We start from the raw sequence: 15,650 nt of genomic DNA, 5'->3' as shown, positions 1-15,650 counted from the left end.
CCTCCTTTAGGTTAGACTGTGGTTGGATCGGAAAGTGGAACCGAAGTTCCCAGGTCTTCCGATTTGGTTCCCAAGTAAAGCTTCGCCCTTTGTCCATTGATGGTGAACTCTCTTCCATCAGAACTCCACAAAACTATTGCTCCATAAGGTTTAACCTCTTTAATCTTGAAAGGACCAGACCACCTTGACTTGAGCTTGCCTGGAAACAGTTTCAGTCTGGAGTTGTATAGAAGAACTTGATCTCCTTCTTTAAAGTCTCTTTTCAGGATATGTTTGTCATGGAGAGCCTTTGTTTTCTCTTTGTAGATCTTTGAACTTTCAAAAGCTTCAAGTCTTATCTCATCAAGTTCATTCAGCTGGATCAATCTCTTCTCCTTGGCGCTCTTGATGTCAAAGTTCAGCAACTTGACTGCCCATAGTGCCTTGTACTCAAGCTCAACTGGTAGATGGCAAGATTTTCCATAGAGAAGGTTGAAAGGTGTAGTCCCCAAAGGTGTCTTGTAAGCTGTCCTATAAGCCCACAATGCATCATCAAGCTTGATGGACCAATCTTTCCGTGTAACCCCCACAATCTTCTCCAGAATGGACTTGATCTCCCTGTTGGAAATCTCAACTTGACCACTTGTTTGGGGGTGGTAAGGAGTTGCAACCTTGTGCTTCACACCATTCTTCTTAAGGAGGTTTGCAAACAGTTTGTTGATGAAGTGAGACCCTCCATCACTGATCACAACTCTTGGAATCCCAAACCTTGGAAAGATTATGCTCTTGAACATTTTTAGAACCACCCTTGCATCATTGGTTGGACTTGCAATTGCTTCCACCCACTTAGAGACATAATCTACAGCCACCAGTATGTACTTGTTGCTATAAGAGGAAGGAAAAGGCCCCATGAAGTCAATACCCCAGACATCAAACACTTCAACTTCTAGGATGGGGTTTTGAGGCATTTCATTCCTCTTGGTGATGTTTCCTCTTCTTTGACAAGAGTCACACCTTGAGACAAAGTCTTGGGTGTCTTTAAACATGTGAGGCCACCAAAATCCAGCTTGTAGGACTTTTGCAACCGTCTTAAAGGTAGCAAAGTGGCCTCCATAGGATGATCCATGACAATGTGTAAGGATCCCATCAATTTCTTCTTCAGCCACTGCCCTTCTATAGAGTTGATCTCTACAAAGTATGTAGAGGTAAGGCTCATCCCAATAATATCTCTTCACATCCTTATAGAACTTCTTCTTGGCATAACCTTCAAGGTTCAATGGCTCTTTTCCAGTAGCTAAGTAGTTGACTATATCAGCATACCAAGGACCCTTCTCATCAGCTGCCTTCACCTCTTCAAGTTTCTTTCCCGTCTCACAAACAGCTACCACTGCATGAATAGCCATCATTTGCTCTTCTGGAAGTCTGTCATCAATAGGGATTCCACACTCCACCTTCAACCTGGACAGGTGATCAGCTACTCCATTCTCAACTCCAGGCCTGTCCTTGATCTCAAGATCAAACTCTTGTAGCAGCAGAATCCATCTCAACAGTCTTGGTTTTGCATCTTTCTTGGCTAAGAGGTGTCTAATGCAGCATGATCAGTGTAGACAGTCACCTTTGACCCAACCAAGTAGCTTCTGAACTTCTCAAATGCAAAGACAATGGCCAATAGCTCCTTTTCAGTTGTAGAGTATTTAGCTTGAGCTTCATCAAGTGTTCTACTTGCATAGTAGATCACATGTGACTTCTTGTCTCTCTTCTGGCCTAGGACTGCTCCTACAGCAAAGTCACTTGCATCACACATGATCTCAAAGGGGAGATCCCAATCTGGCGGTTGAACTATGGGTGCACTGATGAGTGCATTCTTCAGGTTTTTGAAAGCTTCCATACACTCCTCATCGAAGTGAAATGCAGCTTCTTTGCATAACAGCCTGGTCAATGGTCTAGCTATCTTTGAGAAATCCATAATGAATCTTCTATAGAAACCGGCATGACCCAGAAAGCTTCTTATATCCTTCACCGTTCTTGGTGGCGCTAGACCAACCATGACATCTATCTTGGCTTTGTCCACTTCAATTCCTTTCTCAGAAACTTTGTGTCCAAGAACAATCCCTTCCTTGACCATGAAGTGACACTTCTCCCAATTGAGCACCAGGTTAGTGTCCTCACATCTCCGTAATACCCTGCAAAGATTTGACAAACAAGTAGCAAACGAAGAACCATATACAGAAAAATCATCCATAAACACCTCCATTACATCCTCAATAAAATCAGAGAAGATTGACATCATTGCTCTTTGGAATGTTGCTGGTGCATTGCACAGTCCAAATGGCATCCTTCGATATGCAAAGGTACCATAAGGACAAGTGAATGTCGTTTTCTCTTGGTCATTTGGGTGTATAGGGATTTGGAAAAATCCAGAGTATCCATCAAGGAAACAATAATAAGGATGGTTAGCTAGCCTCTCTAACATCTGATCAATGAATGGTAAAGGGAAATGATCCTTTCTAGAGGCTGCATTCAGTTTTCGATAGTCAATGCACATCCTATGTCCAGTTATTGTTCTTGTTGGTATTAACTCATCATTTTCGTTCTTAACAACTGTTATGCCACCTTTTTTAGGAACTACATGCACAGGTGAAACCCAATTGCTATCAGAGATAGGATAGATCACACCAGCATCTAACAATTTGATTATCTCTTTTTTAACAACATCTTTCAAATTAGGATTTAATCTTCTTTGGTGTTCAATTGAAGTTTTAGATTCATCCTCTAGATGTATCCTATGCATGCACAAAGATGGTGAGATTCCTTTAATGTCATCAAGTGAGTATCCTAGTGCTTTTCTATACTTTTTAAGTTCATTTAAAAGCATAGACAATTCATTCTCAGTCAGCTCACTACTCACAATGACAGGATATGTCTCATTAGGTCCAAGGAAAGCGTACCTTACACCATGGGGAAGAGGTTTAAGCTCCACTTTTGGTGCCTTGAGCTCACTCCAATCAGCTTCATGGAGGTTCTCTTGAATGTCTGCTGAGGCAGCATGTTGAGTCATTTGTGGCAACTCCATGAACTCATCTTCTCCATCCTCCTCAAGGTGAACATCTAGCCTTCTTACTAGCTCATCACTCTCTTTGTTTTCAATCATTTGGGTCTCTCTTTCAATGGTCAGGGCATGTTGAAGAGAGTCCTCAATCGCTAACTCCTCAAGGAAATTATCAGCCAAGGCATCCATCTCATCAATGTAGAATATTTCTCCTTGAGTTGTGGGCTTCTTCATCATCTCCTTGATATCAAAATGGAGAATGTGATCTTTTCCAAGGTGGAGATCAATTGTGCCATCTCTCACATTCACCATTGCTCCGGCAGTTGCCAAGAAAGGTCTTCCAAAGATCAAAGGATCTCTAGGCTCTTCATCCATCTCAAGCACTACAAAGTCAGTAGGCACTTCACAATTTCCTATCTTGACAGGAAGATCTTCTAGGATGCCAATGGGGAGCTTGACAGATCGATCAGCTAGCACCAAAGAGATCTTGCACTTTTTATATTGTGTAAACCCAAGCTTCTTGGCAATGGATAGTGGCATGAGGCTGACACTTGCTCCCAAATCACATAGACATTTCTCAAATGTCAAAGGTCCAATGGCGCATGGCAGGGTGAAACTACCAGGGTCTTCTAGCTTCCTTGGGACAGTCAGTCTCTGAATAATGGCACTGCACTCGTGAGTAAGAATCACCATCCCTTCCATCTTTTTCTTCTTTTGTTCTACAGCATCTTTCAAGAACTTGCTGTATTGTGGAACCAGCATAAATGCATCAATTATGGGCATGGTGAGCTGAACTTCACTCATCTGTTTGTCAAACAAGGCTTTGTACTTCTCTAGGAGTTGCTTCTTGAATCTTCCAGGAAAGGGAAGCTTTGGCTCATAGGGAGGAGGAGTGAACAATTTCTCCTTTGTTGATGTAGCCTCCTCATTTTTGTTCTCAACTTTCTCCTCTCCAATCTTTCTCTTGCCCTTAGCTTCAACTATCTTCTCCAATATTTCCTCATTAGTTTTCTCATCCACAATCACCACATCATCATCTACATTGATGACCACCTCCCCACCTTGTTTCTCATTATCCTTAATGAGACTTTAGGAGGCAACTCTCTTCCACTCCTCAGGGTGATTGCCTTCATTGTCTCCTTTGGGTTTTGTTCAGCCTTTCCAGGTAGTGTACCTTGTTGGCGACTTGAACTGGCTGTCATAGAGACAAACTGGTTCTCCAAGTTTTTGAACTTGTTGTTTAGATCATGGTAATTCCCATCAATCTTGTTGTGGAGATTTTTCAGCTCATACCCTAATTGTTTCTCACTTCTTGCTTGTCCCTCCAATAATTGTTTCAGCATCGCTTCAGTACTACTCTCTTGTGGAGGTTGTGTTGATGATCCAGCTTGTTCTTGTGCAGGTTGATTTGGTTTTGGTGAGAATCCAGGAGGGAAGTTCTGTTTTTGTTGGTAACCACCTTGGTTGTTGTTGTAGAATGGCTTAGGCTGATTGTTGTAGAATGGTTTTGGCTGGTAGTTGTTGAATGGCTTCTGTTGGTTGTTGTAGAAGGGTTTCTGTTGGTAGTTGTTCTGGTTTTGATAGTCATGTTCCTTCTTGTACCATGTACCCTGAGCGTTGACATAGTACATATCTTCTTGGCATTCTACTCCATCAGCTTCAGAAACCATATGTAACTCCTCCTTCTTGTTCTTTTCTGATAGTAGCATGTCAATCTTTTCTTGTATTGCTTTCAGTTCTCTTTTTGTGGTCATATCTTCTCCTCCCCCACTTCTGTCTCTTCTGTCATATTCGTCATTGTAGACAGAATCACTCTGTGCCATGTTCTCCAAGAGTTCTAATGCATCTTCGACAGTCCTCCCCAAGTAGTTTCCATTGCTTGCAGTGTCAAGCTGGCTTTTGAATTTAGGCAAGACTCCTCTGTAGAATGTGCTTAGCAAGCTCTCATTGTTGAAGCCATGGTGGGGACATTGAGACAAGTAAGTTCTGAATCTCTCCCATGCCTCTGAAAATCCTTCAAGTCCTTTTTGTTGAAAACCAGAGATCTGATTTCTAAGGTTTGCAGTCCTTGTAGCAGAGAAGAACTTGTTGAGGAAGGCCTTCTTGCATTCATCCCAAGTGGTGATAGTATCACTTGAGATGTTTTTCTCCCACGTGTGAGCCTTGTCTCCCAAAGAGAAAGGAAACAATCTGAGCTTGAAAGCATCTTCTGAAACTCCATTTGTTTTTGACAAGCCACAGTATTTATCAAATCTGTCAAGGTGATCTAGTGGGTCTTCCAAGGCAAGTCCATGGTACTTGTTGTTTTCAATCATGTTGATGAGGCTGGACTTGATCTCGAAATTGTTGTTGGCAACTGGCGGTCCCCTAATGCCCAACCTATTCCCATTTATGTTAGGTTGATCATATGTACCGATGGCCCTAGCTTGGCGTTGTGGTTGTCTAGGTCGAAGGTTGGCAGCTCCTTGACCATTGCCCTCTTGAGCAGCTCCAGGAGGAACTTCTTGGACATTTTGTCTATGATCATCAACTTCATAGACACCTTCCGGTTGATTCGGGTTTCTCTCCATCTCAAGCCCCAATCTATGTAAGTGGGCTTGCTTTTCTCTTTCTCTTCTCTGTCTTCCCAACTCTCTTTCTAAGGCTTTGATGTTGTCCACTCTTGGTGCAAGATTTGTTGATCCTTTGCTTCTCAAGTTCATGCACCTGTCATCCAAATATATATGAAGATAGATAATTAGTAACTTAAAAACAAAGTAAAACTCAGTCTCAAGCAAAGACTCAAACGCAATGTCACAATCAGACTAGGATCGGCAACGGCGCCAATTTGGTAATAGGTTTTTCTGCCTATTGCAAATGTTGTAGTATAGGGGGGGGTGAATGTCGAACCAGTCCTAGTGATGTGAATCAGTGAGAATACAAGTCATTTCTTAAGCTAAGCAGATTCAATAGTTGTGAGTGTGTGACAAGTAACAATAGCAAACAGAGCAATACAACAAGGTTTTAATCAATTTAGACAAGTGAATCCATGGGCTAAGGGAATTGACTTCAAGTAACTAAGATCCAATCTAGGTGACAAGCTTTCAATCAAAGTAATCTCTTAAGTCTAAACACAATTTTAGACAAGTCCTATGTCTAGGTAAATGCCCATTTGCTTAGAAATCATTAAACATCAAATGTCTTTGGCTTAATTCAATCAAGCAATCTTTAAGTTCAAGTTCAATAACTATCTAGCAATTTTAACATCAAGTGTCCTTGGCTAATCTCACTAGAGCTTAGTTGAGTTGATTCAAACACTTCATCTAATCATGTCTGATGAGAAGTGTTTAGAAATCAGGTTTAGAGTGATCAAGACTAAACAAGCATTAAAAATACTCAACAAGCAAGTTCATACAAGGATCGAATACAATAACACCATAGATCTTCACTAAGTTACTCTAATCTCCCTAACCCATGAATTCTTAAGGAAACTACTCACTAATCTCCATGAAAACACTTAATCTCATAATAGATTGAAGCATATTCAAGTAGATACAACAGAGAATAAAGATAAACAAGGATTTAAACAAGCAAAACGAAATTAAAACTCAAGAACAGATGATGAACAATTGAAGAACAGCTCAAGAACACTAAGAACAATGATATTTCAAAGAGAGAGAGTTTTTACAAGTTAAATTATTACAAAGTTGGATAATCATGTTTCTTCCCCACTATTTTGATAAAAAGAAAGCAGATATTATACAGAAAAGTAGGAAAAATCGTGCAAAGGAAAGGTGGGTGGAAGAAAGTGGGAAGTTGGTTAATCCCATCAACTTTCAAGTGGTCCCCGGCAAGGATTGATACACCTATAGTAAATCGATCATAACTTATCCAATACAGCTTCAAATGACTTGAAACCACTTCTATTGGAAAGCTAACTCAATTTCCAGTGTCTCCACAAATTTTGAGCTTCAGAAGAGATTTTTAAGGCCTTCATCCGTGTTCATATTTCACGCTCTGGCTTCAGAGCGGGTACGCCACCTCGCTGCCAAACCCCGCTCCAAATGTTTTGCTTCGTTTCTTCATAACACGCGCGAGCTACAGACCCCGCTCCACCAGGTCGCTCTACATATGGAGCGGGTACGCTACCTCGCTGCGTGAGGTCGCTCTGATAGGGAGATCGCTCAATGATCACTTTTAACACTTCTTTTGGACTCCAATTGCACTCAAAATCCCACCAATGGTCCTCTAACTCATCCATGGTGCTCTCCAACACCTGATATGTACAAATGCAATGATATGCAACCTAAATGTGCCTAAATGATGCTCCAAATGACCAAACCATGCAAGAATAAGAAGTTAAAAACATGTAAATTCACAAGATATCAGGAAGCCGAAGAAGCAAGGGCTTCCGACCTTCATAAATATATATTAGGTTCGGCCATCAATGTACAAAGTATTATTTAGCTTAGTGGTATAAATGTTGGTGTTTATATCTCAATAATCTGGGTTTGAGCCATGAGCTTGACACTTTTTCATACTTTTTAACATAGATTCACCACTTATTAGAAGACTTGACTTTGGTGCAAATAAGTAATGATTGACGCAAACGCATCCAACAACCACTATATCTGGTTATTTTGCATATCAATAAAACATCAAGTCGTTGTAGTATAGTGGTAAGTATTCTTGTATGTCACGTGGGTGACCCGGTTCTATCTCCGGCGACGGTGTTAATAATTTTTGTCAATTTCTGATACAGGTGAAATAAATATTAGGCTGAATTGATCTAGTATTGGACCCAAATCGGCCCACACGCCTTGCTCAAAAGCATTTTAGCATATTCTGTAGCATCCAATAATTTGTTTTTTCGTTTCTCTTGGAAGATAATTACAACTGTAAGTAAACTGTTTCTTGTTATAAATCAATTGATGGATGTCCATAACCGGTCCGTTCCATAAATCGGTCCATCCATAGGAGAGAGAGAGGAGAGAGAGTCGGCCTATTGAGAAGAGAGAGAGGCAGCTACATCTATGTTTTTCTTATTCGTTTATGTTTATGATTTGTAATCTTTCTTATTCTTGTATTCCCATTTATCTCTCTTGTAACCTTTATATAAAGGGAACACTTATTCATTAATAATATAAACAGAAACTTAAAGCTCTAAATCCTAAGTCTCACAACACGTTATCAGCACGAAACTCTTAAACAACCAGAGCCAAAACCAAAACCCTAAAATCCTAACCCTAAGCCGGCGGCGATCCTAACCCGACCAACTCTAACCCGAGGCGTTCCCTGTTCCGTCTCAGCTCAGCACTCCGACGATCTCAGCCAGCTCGCGTTCCCGAAGGACCAGCTCGCATCCGACGATCTCCGCTCCAGCTCGTAGACGCGCATTCCCGATAGAAGCCGACGAACGTCCCCGGTAGCAGTTGGCGCGCGTTCTCAGCATCAGCCAAGCTCGCTGTCCAGCTCGAGGTTCTCTCTTGGTGGTCCGGTTTCTACAATCTACTAACCTAAGGTAATTCGAATTCTAAGAACATGAATCGAATCTGGTTGATTGTAAAGAATGAAACCCTAAAATATAATCTCTAAGATAAAGCCATAAGACAATAGATCAAAACCATAGATGAGTAAATCGAAGCTCTATAAGTTCGATCCCCAAACCCTAAAAACGAGATTGATCCATTGATCAATTAAAATCAGAACCTTAAAGGTTTTGAATCTCAAATCAAATCCCTTTGATCAAAGATCAAATTTTCGAAAATCCCTAAACCCTAATTCGAAAAATATTGATTGATTGAAATTGAATTGATCATCTTGAATTTGAAATTGCTTGTTAATCAAATCGAAACCCTAAAACCCTAATTCTGAAAATCGATTTTGATTGTTTGAAATTGAACATTGATTGGTTGATTTGATCACCTAGAACTATTGTTAGGAATGTTTAAACTCGAATCTAATTCTTTGGCTTGTTTAAACTAAAACCCTAATGACCTAGTTTAAGATTATTTTAAATCGAAATCTAAAACTACATATTAGGTTAAACTGTTCTAGACTTGATCATACTCGTGGCCGTGTGGCCTTGTTGCATTCATACCATAATAATCTGATCATATTGATTGATTGCAATTGCACTTAGAACTTATTCTAGGAATGGTATTGAATCAAACCAAATAGCCGTGTGGCTTGTTCTGTTTCTTGGCCGAGAGGTTTCTTGTTTTGTTTGCATCTCGTATGAACTGATAGAAACCATGTTAGGATTGCAATTACATGTTAAACTAAATGCATAAGAGTTAAACAAATTGCATTCATAGCCGTGTGGCTTAACTTGGCCGTGAGGCATAGATCTTGGCCTTGTGATTTGATTAATTGTTTGAACTTAAAACCTATTCGTTTAAACATTGAAACTATTCCCAAAAGATCTAAAATATATTAATCTATGATTTCAGATGTCGAAAATCAATAACCTGGATTTTGCTCCCCTAAATCTCTCTGGAGATAATTACCTTCAGTGGGCGCTTGATGCTAAGATCATCCTGAAATCCAAGGGTCTCGGTGAATGTATCACCGAGAATAATAATGCCAATGAAAAGGATCGTAACAGAGCCATCTTGATCATTCGTCATCATCTAGCTGAGAGTCTCAAGGATCAATATCTAACCATTGAGAATCCACTAGATCTTTGGACTGAATTGAAATCGAGATATGATCGCCAGAGAACGGTGATCTTAACAAAAGCTCGGTTTGATTGGACGAATCTCAGGATCCAAAACTATAAGTCTGTGGGCGAGTATAACTTTGCACTGTTTAAGATCGTTTCTAAAATGAAACTGTGTGGTGAAAGTATTACGGATCAGGATATGCTTGAGAAAAACTTTTCCACTTTCCACACAAGCAATGTATTGTTACAACAACAGTACCGTGAGAAAGGTTTTAAGACCTATGCTGATCTTATTTCTTGTCTCTTGCTTGCTGAGCAGAATAATGAATTATTAATGAGAAACAGTGAGATGAGACCTGTTGGCTCAGCAGCACCACCTGAAGCACACACCACTGAGGACAATAAAGAGTCCCAACATGTCCAAAGAAACGGCTATCATGGCCGTGGTCGAGGAAGTAGAAACAGACGTGGCTGTGGCTGAAGTTCCTTTGGCCGCGGACGAGGAAATCAAAATGGACGAGATCATGGACGTGATCGTGGCTCATTTGGAAGAGGCCATGGTCGCGGCCGTGGATCTTCGTTCAAACCTCAACACTCGACCAACTCAAGAAAATCAGTGTGTCATAGGTGTGGAATGGGAAATCATTGGGCTAAGACTTGTAGGACTCCCAAGCATCTAGTTGACCTCTATCAAGAGAGTTTGAAATGGAAGAATCCTGAAGTCCATATGACTTATCAAGATGCTGAACATGACTTCGATCATGAAAAGGACGATCTTATGGATTATGAAACTTCAGATTTTCTTAAAGACTGAAGATTGATTTCGACATTTGTAATCTAAAAATTCTATGTTTTGGTGTTTCTATGTTGTCATTTCTATGAACTTGAAAACTTAATAAGAAATGAAATGATTTTATATGAAGTCTCTAAGTAGCATCCTTTTGAATCTTGAAATGAACGAGAACAAGGATGTACTCGTTGTGGACAGTGGATCAAGCCACACGATTTTAAAAGACAAGAGATACTTCATAAACCTAACTCTGAAAAAAGCCAACATCTCCACCATTGCGGGAATAGCTAGTCTCATAGAGGGTCATGGCCATGCTAACATCCTGTTGCCTATGGGTACACATCTTGAGATATCAGATGCCTTGTACTCACCCAAATCTAAGAGAAATCTATTAAGCTTTAAAGACATTCGAATGAATGGTTTTCATATTGAAACCATGGGCGAAGGAAACAAAGAATCCCTTCAAATCATTGAAATCGTCCATGGCAATAAGAAAGTTTTAGAATCCATTCCCGCACTATCTACTGGTCTTTACCATGCTAAAGTCAGTATGATCGAGGCCAATGCCAATTTTAATAAAGAGGCAATCGACAATTTCACTATATGGCACGACCGGCTTGGCCATATCGGTTCGACCATGATGCGTAAACTGATCCTGAACTCAAACGGCCATTCCCTTAAAGAGAAACGAATTATCCCTAAGCGCCTATCGTGTGTTTCTTGTTCCCAAGGGAAACTCATTTCTAGGCCATCACCAGTTAAAGTCACTAAATAGACTATAACCTTTCTGGAAAGAATTCAAGGAGACATTTGTGGACCAATTCATCCACCTTGTGGGATATTTCGATATTTCATGGTCCTCATTGATGCGTCCACTAGATGGTCGCATGTTTGTCTCCTGTCGACCAGAAACTTGGCATTTGCCAGGTTACTTGCTCAGATAATTAGATTACGAGCTCATTTTCCAGATTTTCCTTTAAAGACTATATGCCTAGATAATGATGGTGAGTTCACTTCCCAAGCGTTTAATGATTATTGTATGTCCATGGGGGTAAGTGTGGAACACTCCGTGACACATGTACATACACAGAACGGCTTGACCGAATCATTTATAAAACGCATACAGCTCATAGCTCGACCATTACTCATGAGGTCGAGACTTCCGGTCTCAGCGTGGGGACATACCGTCCTACACGCGGCCGAGCTCACACGCATCAGGCCATCTAGTGAACACAAATATTCCCCATCACAATTACTCACGGGTCACGTGCCAAACATTTCCCATCTTAAGACTTTTGGCTGTGCCGTTTATGTTCCAATAGCTCCACCGCAGAGAACAAAGATGGGACCTAAAAGGAGGATGGAGATATATGTTGGATTTGACTCCCCCACGATTTTAAAGTATCTTGAGCCAACTACGGGTGATTTGTTTAAGGCCAGATACGCGGATTGTCATTTCAATGAATCCGAACTTCCAAAATTAGGGGGAGATAGCAGTAAAATGGTGAAAGAAATCTCATGGAATAAAACATCCATATCTTGGCAAGATCCTCGAACTCAATAATGTGATCTAGAAGTTCAAAAGATCATTCATGTACAAAAGCTAGATAATCAATTGCCAGATTCCTTTGCTGACCCGAAAAGTGTGACTAAGTCATACATACCAGCTGCTAATGCACCAATAAGAATTGATGTTCAAGAGGGACACAATCAAGTTGCTACAGAGTCTAGACAACGTATGAAACGTGGTAGACCAATAGGTTCCAAAGTTAAAAACCCTCGGAAAACAAAGAAAGGTGCAGAAAATGAAACCGAGGTTCATAAGACACCAGACATGGCCGCGGCCGATCCAGCCCGTGATGTGGCCGCATCCAACCCTATGGCTTTAGACATGGTCGGACCTGATGCCACTGATGTGGCCGGCCCTGATGTGCCAAACAATGATTCTTGGGATGCCAAGATTCATGGTACTGATGGTGCAGATAATAATGAGATCTCAATAAACTATGTCTTGTCTGGAAAACAATGGAACAGAAAACATGTCGACATGGATGATATATTTGCTTATGAAGTAGCACTTGAACTTATGGATAACGAGGATTATGAACCCACGTCTATATATGAATGCATGCAACGACCAAATTGGCTTAAATGGAAAGAAGCCATAAACGTCGAGTTAGAATCATTGAGAAAAAGAGGTGTATTTGGCCAAATAATTCGGACACCTCATGATATCAAACCAGTTGGATACAAATTGGTCTTTGTGAGGAAAAGAAATGAGAATGGTGAAGTCGTGAGGTATAAAGCCCAACTTGTTGCACAAGGATTCTCACAAAGACCAGGAATAAACTATGAGGAGACATTCTCCCTTGTGGTGGATGCTACGACCTTCAGATTCCTAATGAGTCTGGCCATGAGAGAAGGTTTAAATTTACGGTTAATGGATGTTGTAACCGCATACCTATATGGTCCACTGGATAATGAAATTTACATGAAAGTCCCAGAAGGTATCGAATTGAAAAACAAAGAGAGTTCTCGAGAACAACATTGTATTAAGTTGAATAAATCTCTTTATGGACTGAAACAATCCGGACGGATGTGGTACAATAGACTAAGTGAGTACCTAGTGAAAGAGGGATATAGAAATGACCCTATCAGTCCATGTATTTTCATTAAGAAATTCGAAAATAAAGGATTCGTGATCATAGCAGTGTATGTTGATGATCTGAATATCCTAGGAACCTCTGGAGCGATTTCCCAAACGGTTGAATACCTTAAGAAAGAATTCGAGATGAAAGATCTCGGGAAAACAAAATTCTGTTTGGGATTACAACTTGAGTACATAAATGATGGTATCCTTGTGCATCAAATGACATATACAGAAAAGGTACTCAAGAGGTTTAATATGGCCGATTGCCATCCTCTGACCAGTCCCATGGTCGTGAGATCCCTCGGCCTGGACACTGATCCATTGCGTCCCAAAATGGACGATGAAGATGTCCTAGGTCCCGAAATGTCATATCTCAGTGCCATAGGAGCTTTAATGTACTTGACAACTCACACACGACCTGATATAGCCTTTGCCGTGAACCTACTATCTAGGTTTAGCTCCTGTCCGACCCAAAGGTACAAGAACAGGATAAAACATGTTCTTCGTTACCTGCAAGGAACGAAAGTCTTGGATCTATATTATACTAACCATAACAAAGATGGTTTAGTTGGCTTTGCTGATGCCAGATATCTATCAGATCCACATCATGCTCGATCACAGACATGATATGTCTTTACACATAGAGGTACGGCCATTTCATGGCGTTCCATGAAACAAACCATCGCGGCCATTTCATCTAATCACTCGGAAATCTTGGCCATACATGAGGCCAGCCGCGAGTGTGTTTGGTTGAGGTCGATGACCCAACATGTCTGAGCTGATTGCGGGATGTCCGAGGACAAAGAGCCAACCGTGATGTATGAGGACAATGCTGCGTGCATTGCTCAGCTCAAGGATGGTTACATAAAAAGTGATAGGACGAAGCACATATTGCATAAGTTCTTCTTTACTCATGAGCTTCAGAAAGCCGGTGAGGTCCAGGTCGTCCAAGTACGATCAAGTGACAATTCTGCTGACCTATTCACCAACGCACTTCCTACCTGCACGTTCAGGAAGCTCACGCATCAGATTGGGATGCGTAGGCTGAAAGACCTCCACTGAGGTTCACATCAGGGGGAGTAGTACGTGTTTTACTCTTTTTTCTTCATCATGGTTTTGTCCCACTGGGTTTTCCTGATAAGGTTTTAATGATGCAACATTAAGCGTATTACAATCCCTGTATGGTTATGGCATCCTAGAGAGAGTGTTATAAATCAATTAATAGATGTCCATAACCGGCCCTGTAATACCCCGTCTTAAAAAAAAAAAAAAAACCCTAATTTCGGTTTTTTGGAATTTCTCGGGGAAGCCGAAGGCTCGGGAAATTTGTATCCTCAAGATTAAGGTTAGTCTGGAGTCTATTAAACATATTTAGCTCATCAAAACGGGAGCGGAAAAATATTTGGGATTGATCGCAGGACGGAAATTCACCAGAAGGACCGAAATCGCGCAAATCGACTGAGAAGCTCGAGGTGGCTTGATCTAAGGGATCAGGACGTGGTCTCAACCATTAAACCTGCTGAGTGTTAACACAAGAAGGAGGTGTAGACGTGCATGAAGCAGTTCCATGCAGCTCGACACACAGAAGCACGAGGTGTCGCAGTACCTGCGATCTGCCCATGCGAACCGACATGTAGAGGCCCGTGTGTTGCGATGCATGAACACCAGACATGCTGAAGGGCAAGTGGACGTGGAAGTATCTTATGGCATGGCCAGGAGGCATGCAACAGGGCATGTGGACGCCCATGTGTCGCCACACATGCAACTGGAAGCATGCGAGACGACACACATGCGATTGGGTGGCATGTTCTTATTGGCCAGCAACTTCTATATATACCCAGCCATCCTTCCCCATTTTTACTCATCTCATTCCATAGAAACCAAAGCAAAACGTGGCTAGAGAGAGAGAGAGAGAGAGAGAGAGAGAGAGAGAGAGAGAGAGAGAGAGAGAGAGAGAGAGAGAGAGAGAGAGAGAGAGAGAGAGAGAGAGAGAGAGAAGTGAGGTGCTTTAGAAGTATAGACATTTCCAAAGACCGATAAAATGCCGGGAAGTTCCGAAAGACTGTCCAGAAGTGAAAGAAGGTTCTTTCCGAGTTCTGATCAGTCCAGACTAGTCCATTCAAGACATCAACATTGGATTTTGGGATTTAGCATCACGGTACCAAGACGAAGATTTGGAGGGGAGAAAAGGGGTTTGGTCAACATCCGGAATCAAAGAGTCGAGCCACATCGCTTAATCATTGTGAGTCACGGTTAATTGTTTGTTAACGTGTTTTTAATGCAGGTTCCTGAAATCGGAGACGGTTTCCGAGCTAGGATAACCGGACCGGTCTAGGTGTCAGTTTGTGGATCCGAGGCTTGAGACGATGTCTGGGCTAAGTGGATAGCAAGACTAGTCTAAGCACCCGGATTATTGTGATTGTGTGATTATTATATGTTGTTATAGTGTGTACCTCGTCTTGGTACTGTTGTGTGAGAACCTCGTGGTGGTTCTAGTAGTAGTTTGCAGGTCATTGCTTCCTTAAATGGTACCACTAAG

The 15,650-nt window shown here is 41.3% G+C and overlaps 1 protein-coding gene and 1 non-coding gene across 2 annotated transcripts; one reads left to right on the top strand and one right to left on the bottom strand.

Moving 5' to 3' along the window:
• Positions 1 to 1,552: 1,552 nt before the first annotated feature.
• LOC125588292 lies at positions 1,553 to 5,730 on the bottom strand. The gene is made up of 4 exons (XM_048759573.1): positions 5,245 to 5,730; positions 4,631 to 5,190; positions 2,928 to 4,115; positions 1,553 to 2,162 (listed from the first exon to the last, which is right to left on the bottom strand). The coding sequence occupies exons 1-4, from the start codon at positions 5,728 to 5,730 to the stop codon at positions 1,553 to 1,555; spliced, it is 2,844 nt and encodes a 947-aa protein (XP_048615530.1).
• On the top strand, positions 4,982 to 5,088 carry LOC125589360. Its single transcript, XR_007325549.1, has one exon. It is a non-coding gene; the product is annotated as a small nucleolar RNA R71 (small nucleolar RNA).
• Positions 5,731 to 15,650: the final 9,920 nt, after the last annotated feature.

Source organism: Brassica napus, chromosome C6 (genome assembly GCF_020379485.1).
Source record: "Brassica napus cultivar Da-Ae chromosome C6, Da-Ae, whole genome shotgun sequence".
NCBI lineage: Eukaryota > Viridiplantae > Streptophyta > Magnoliopsida > Brassicales > Brassicaceae > Brassica > Brassica napus.
This window is presented reverse-complemented; position numbering and strand designations above follow the sequence as displayed.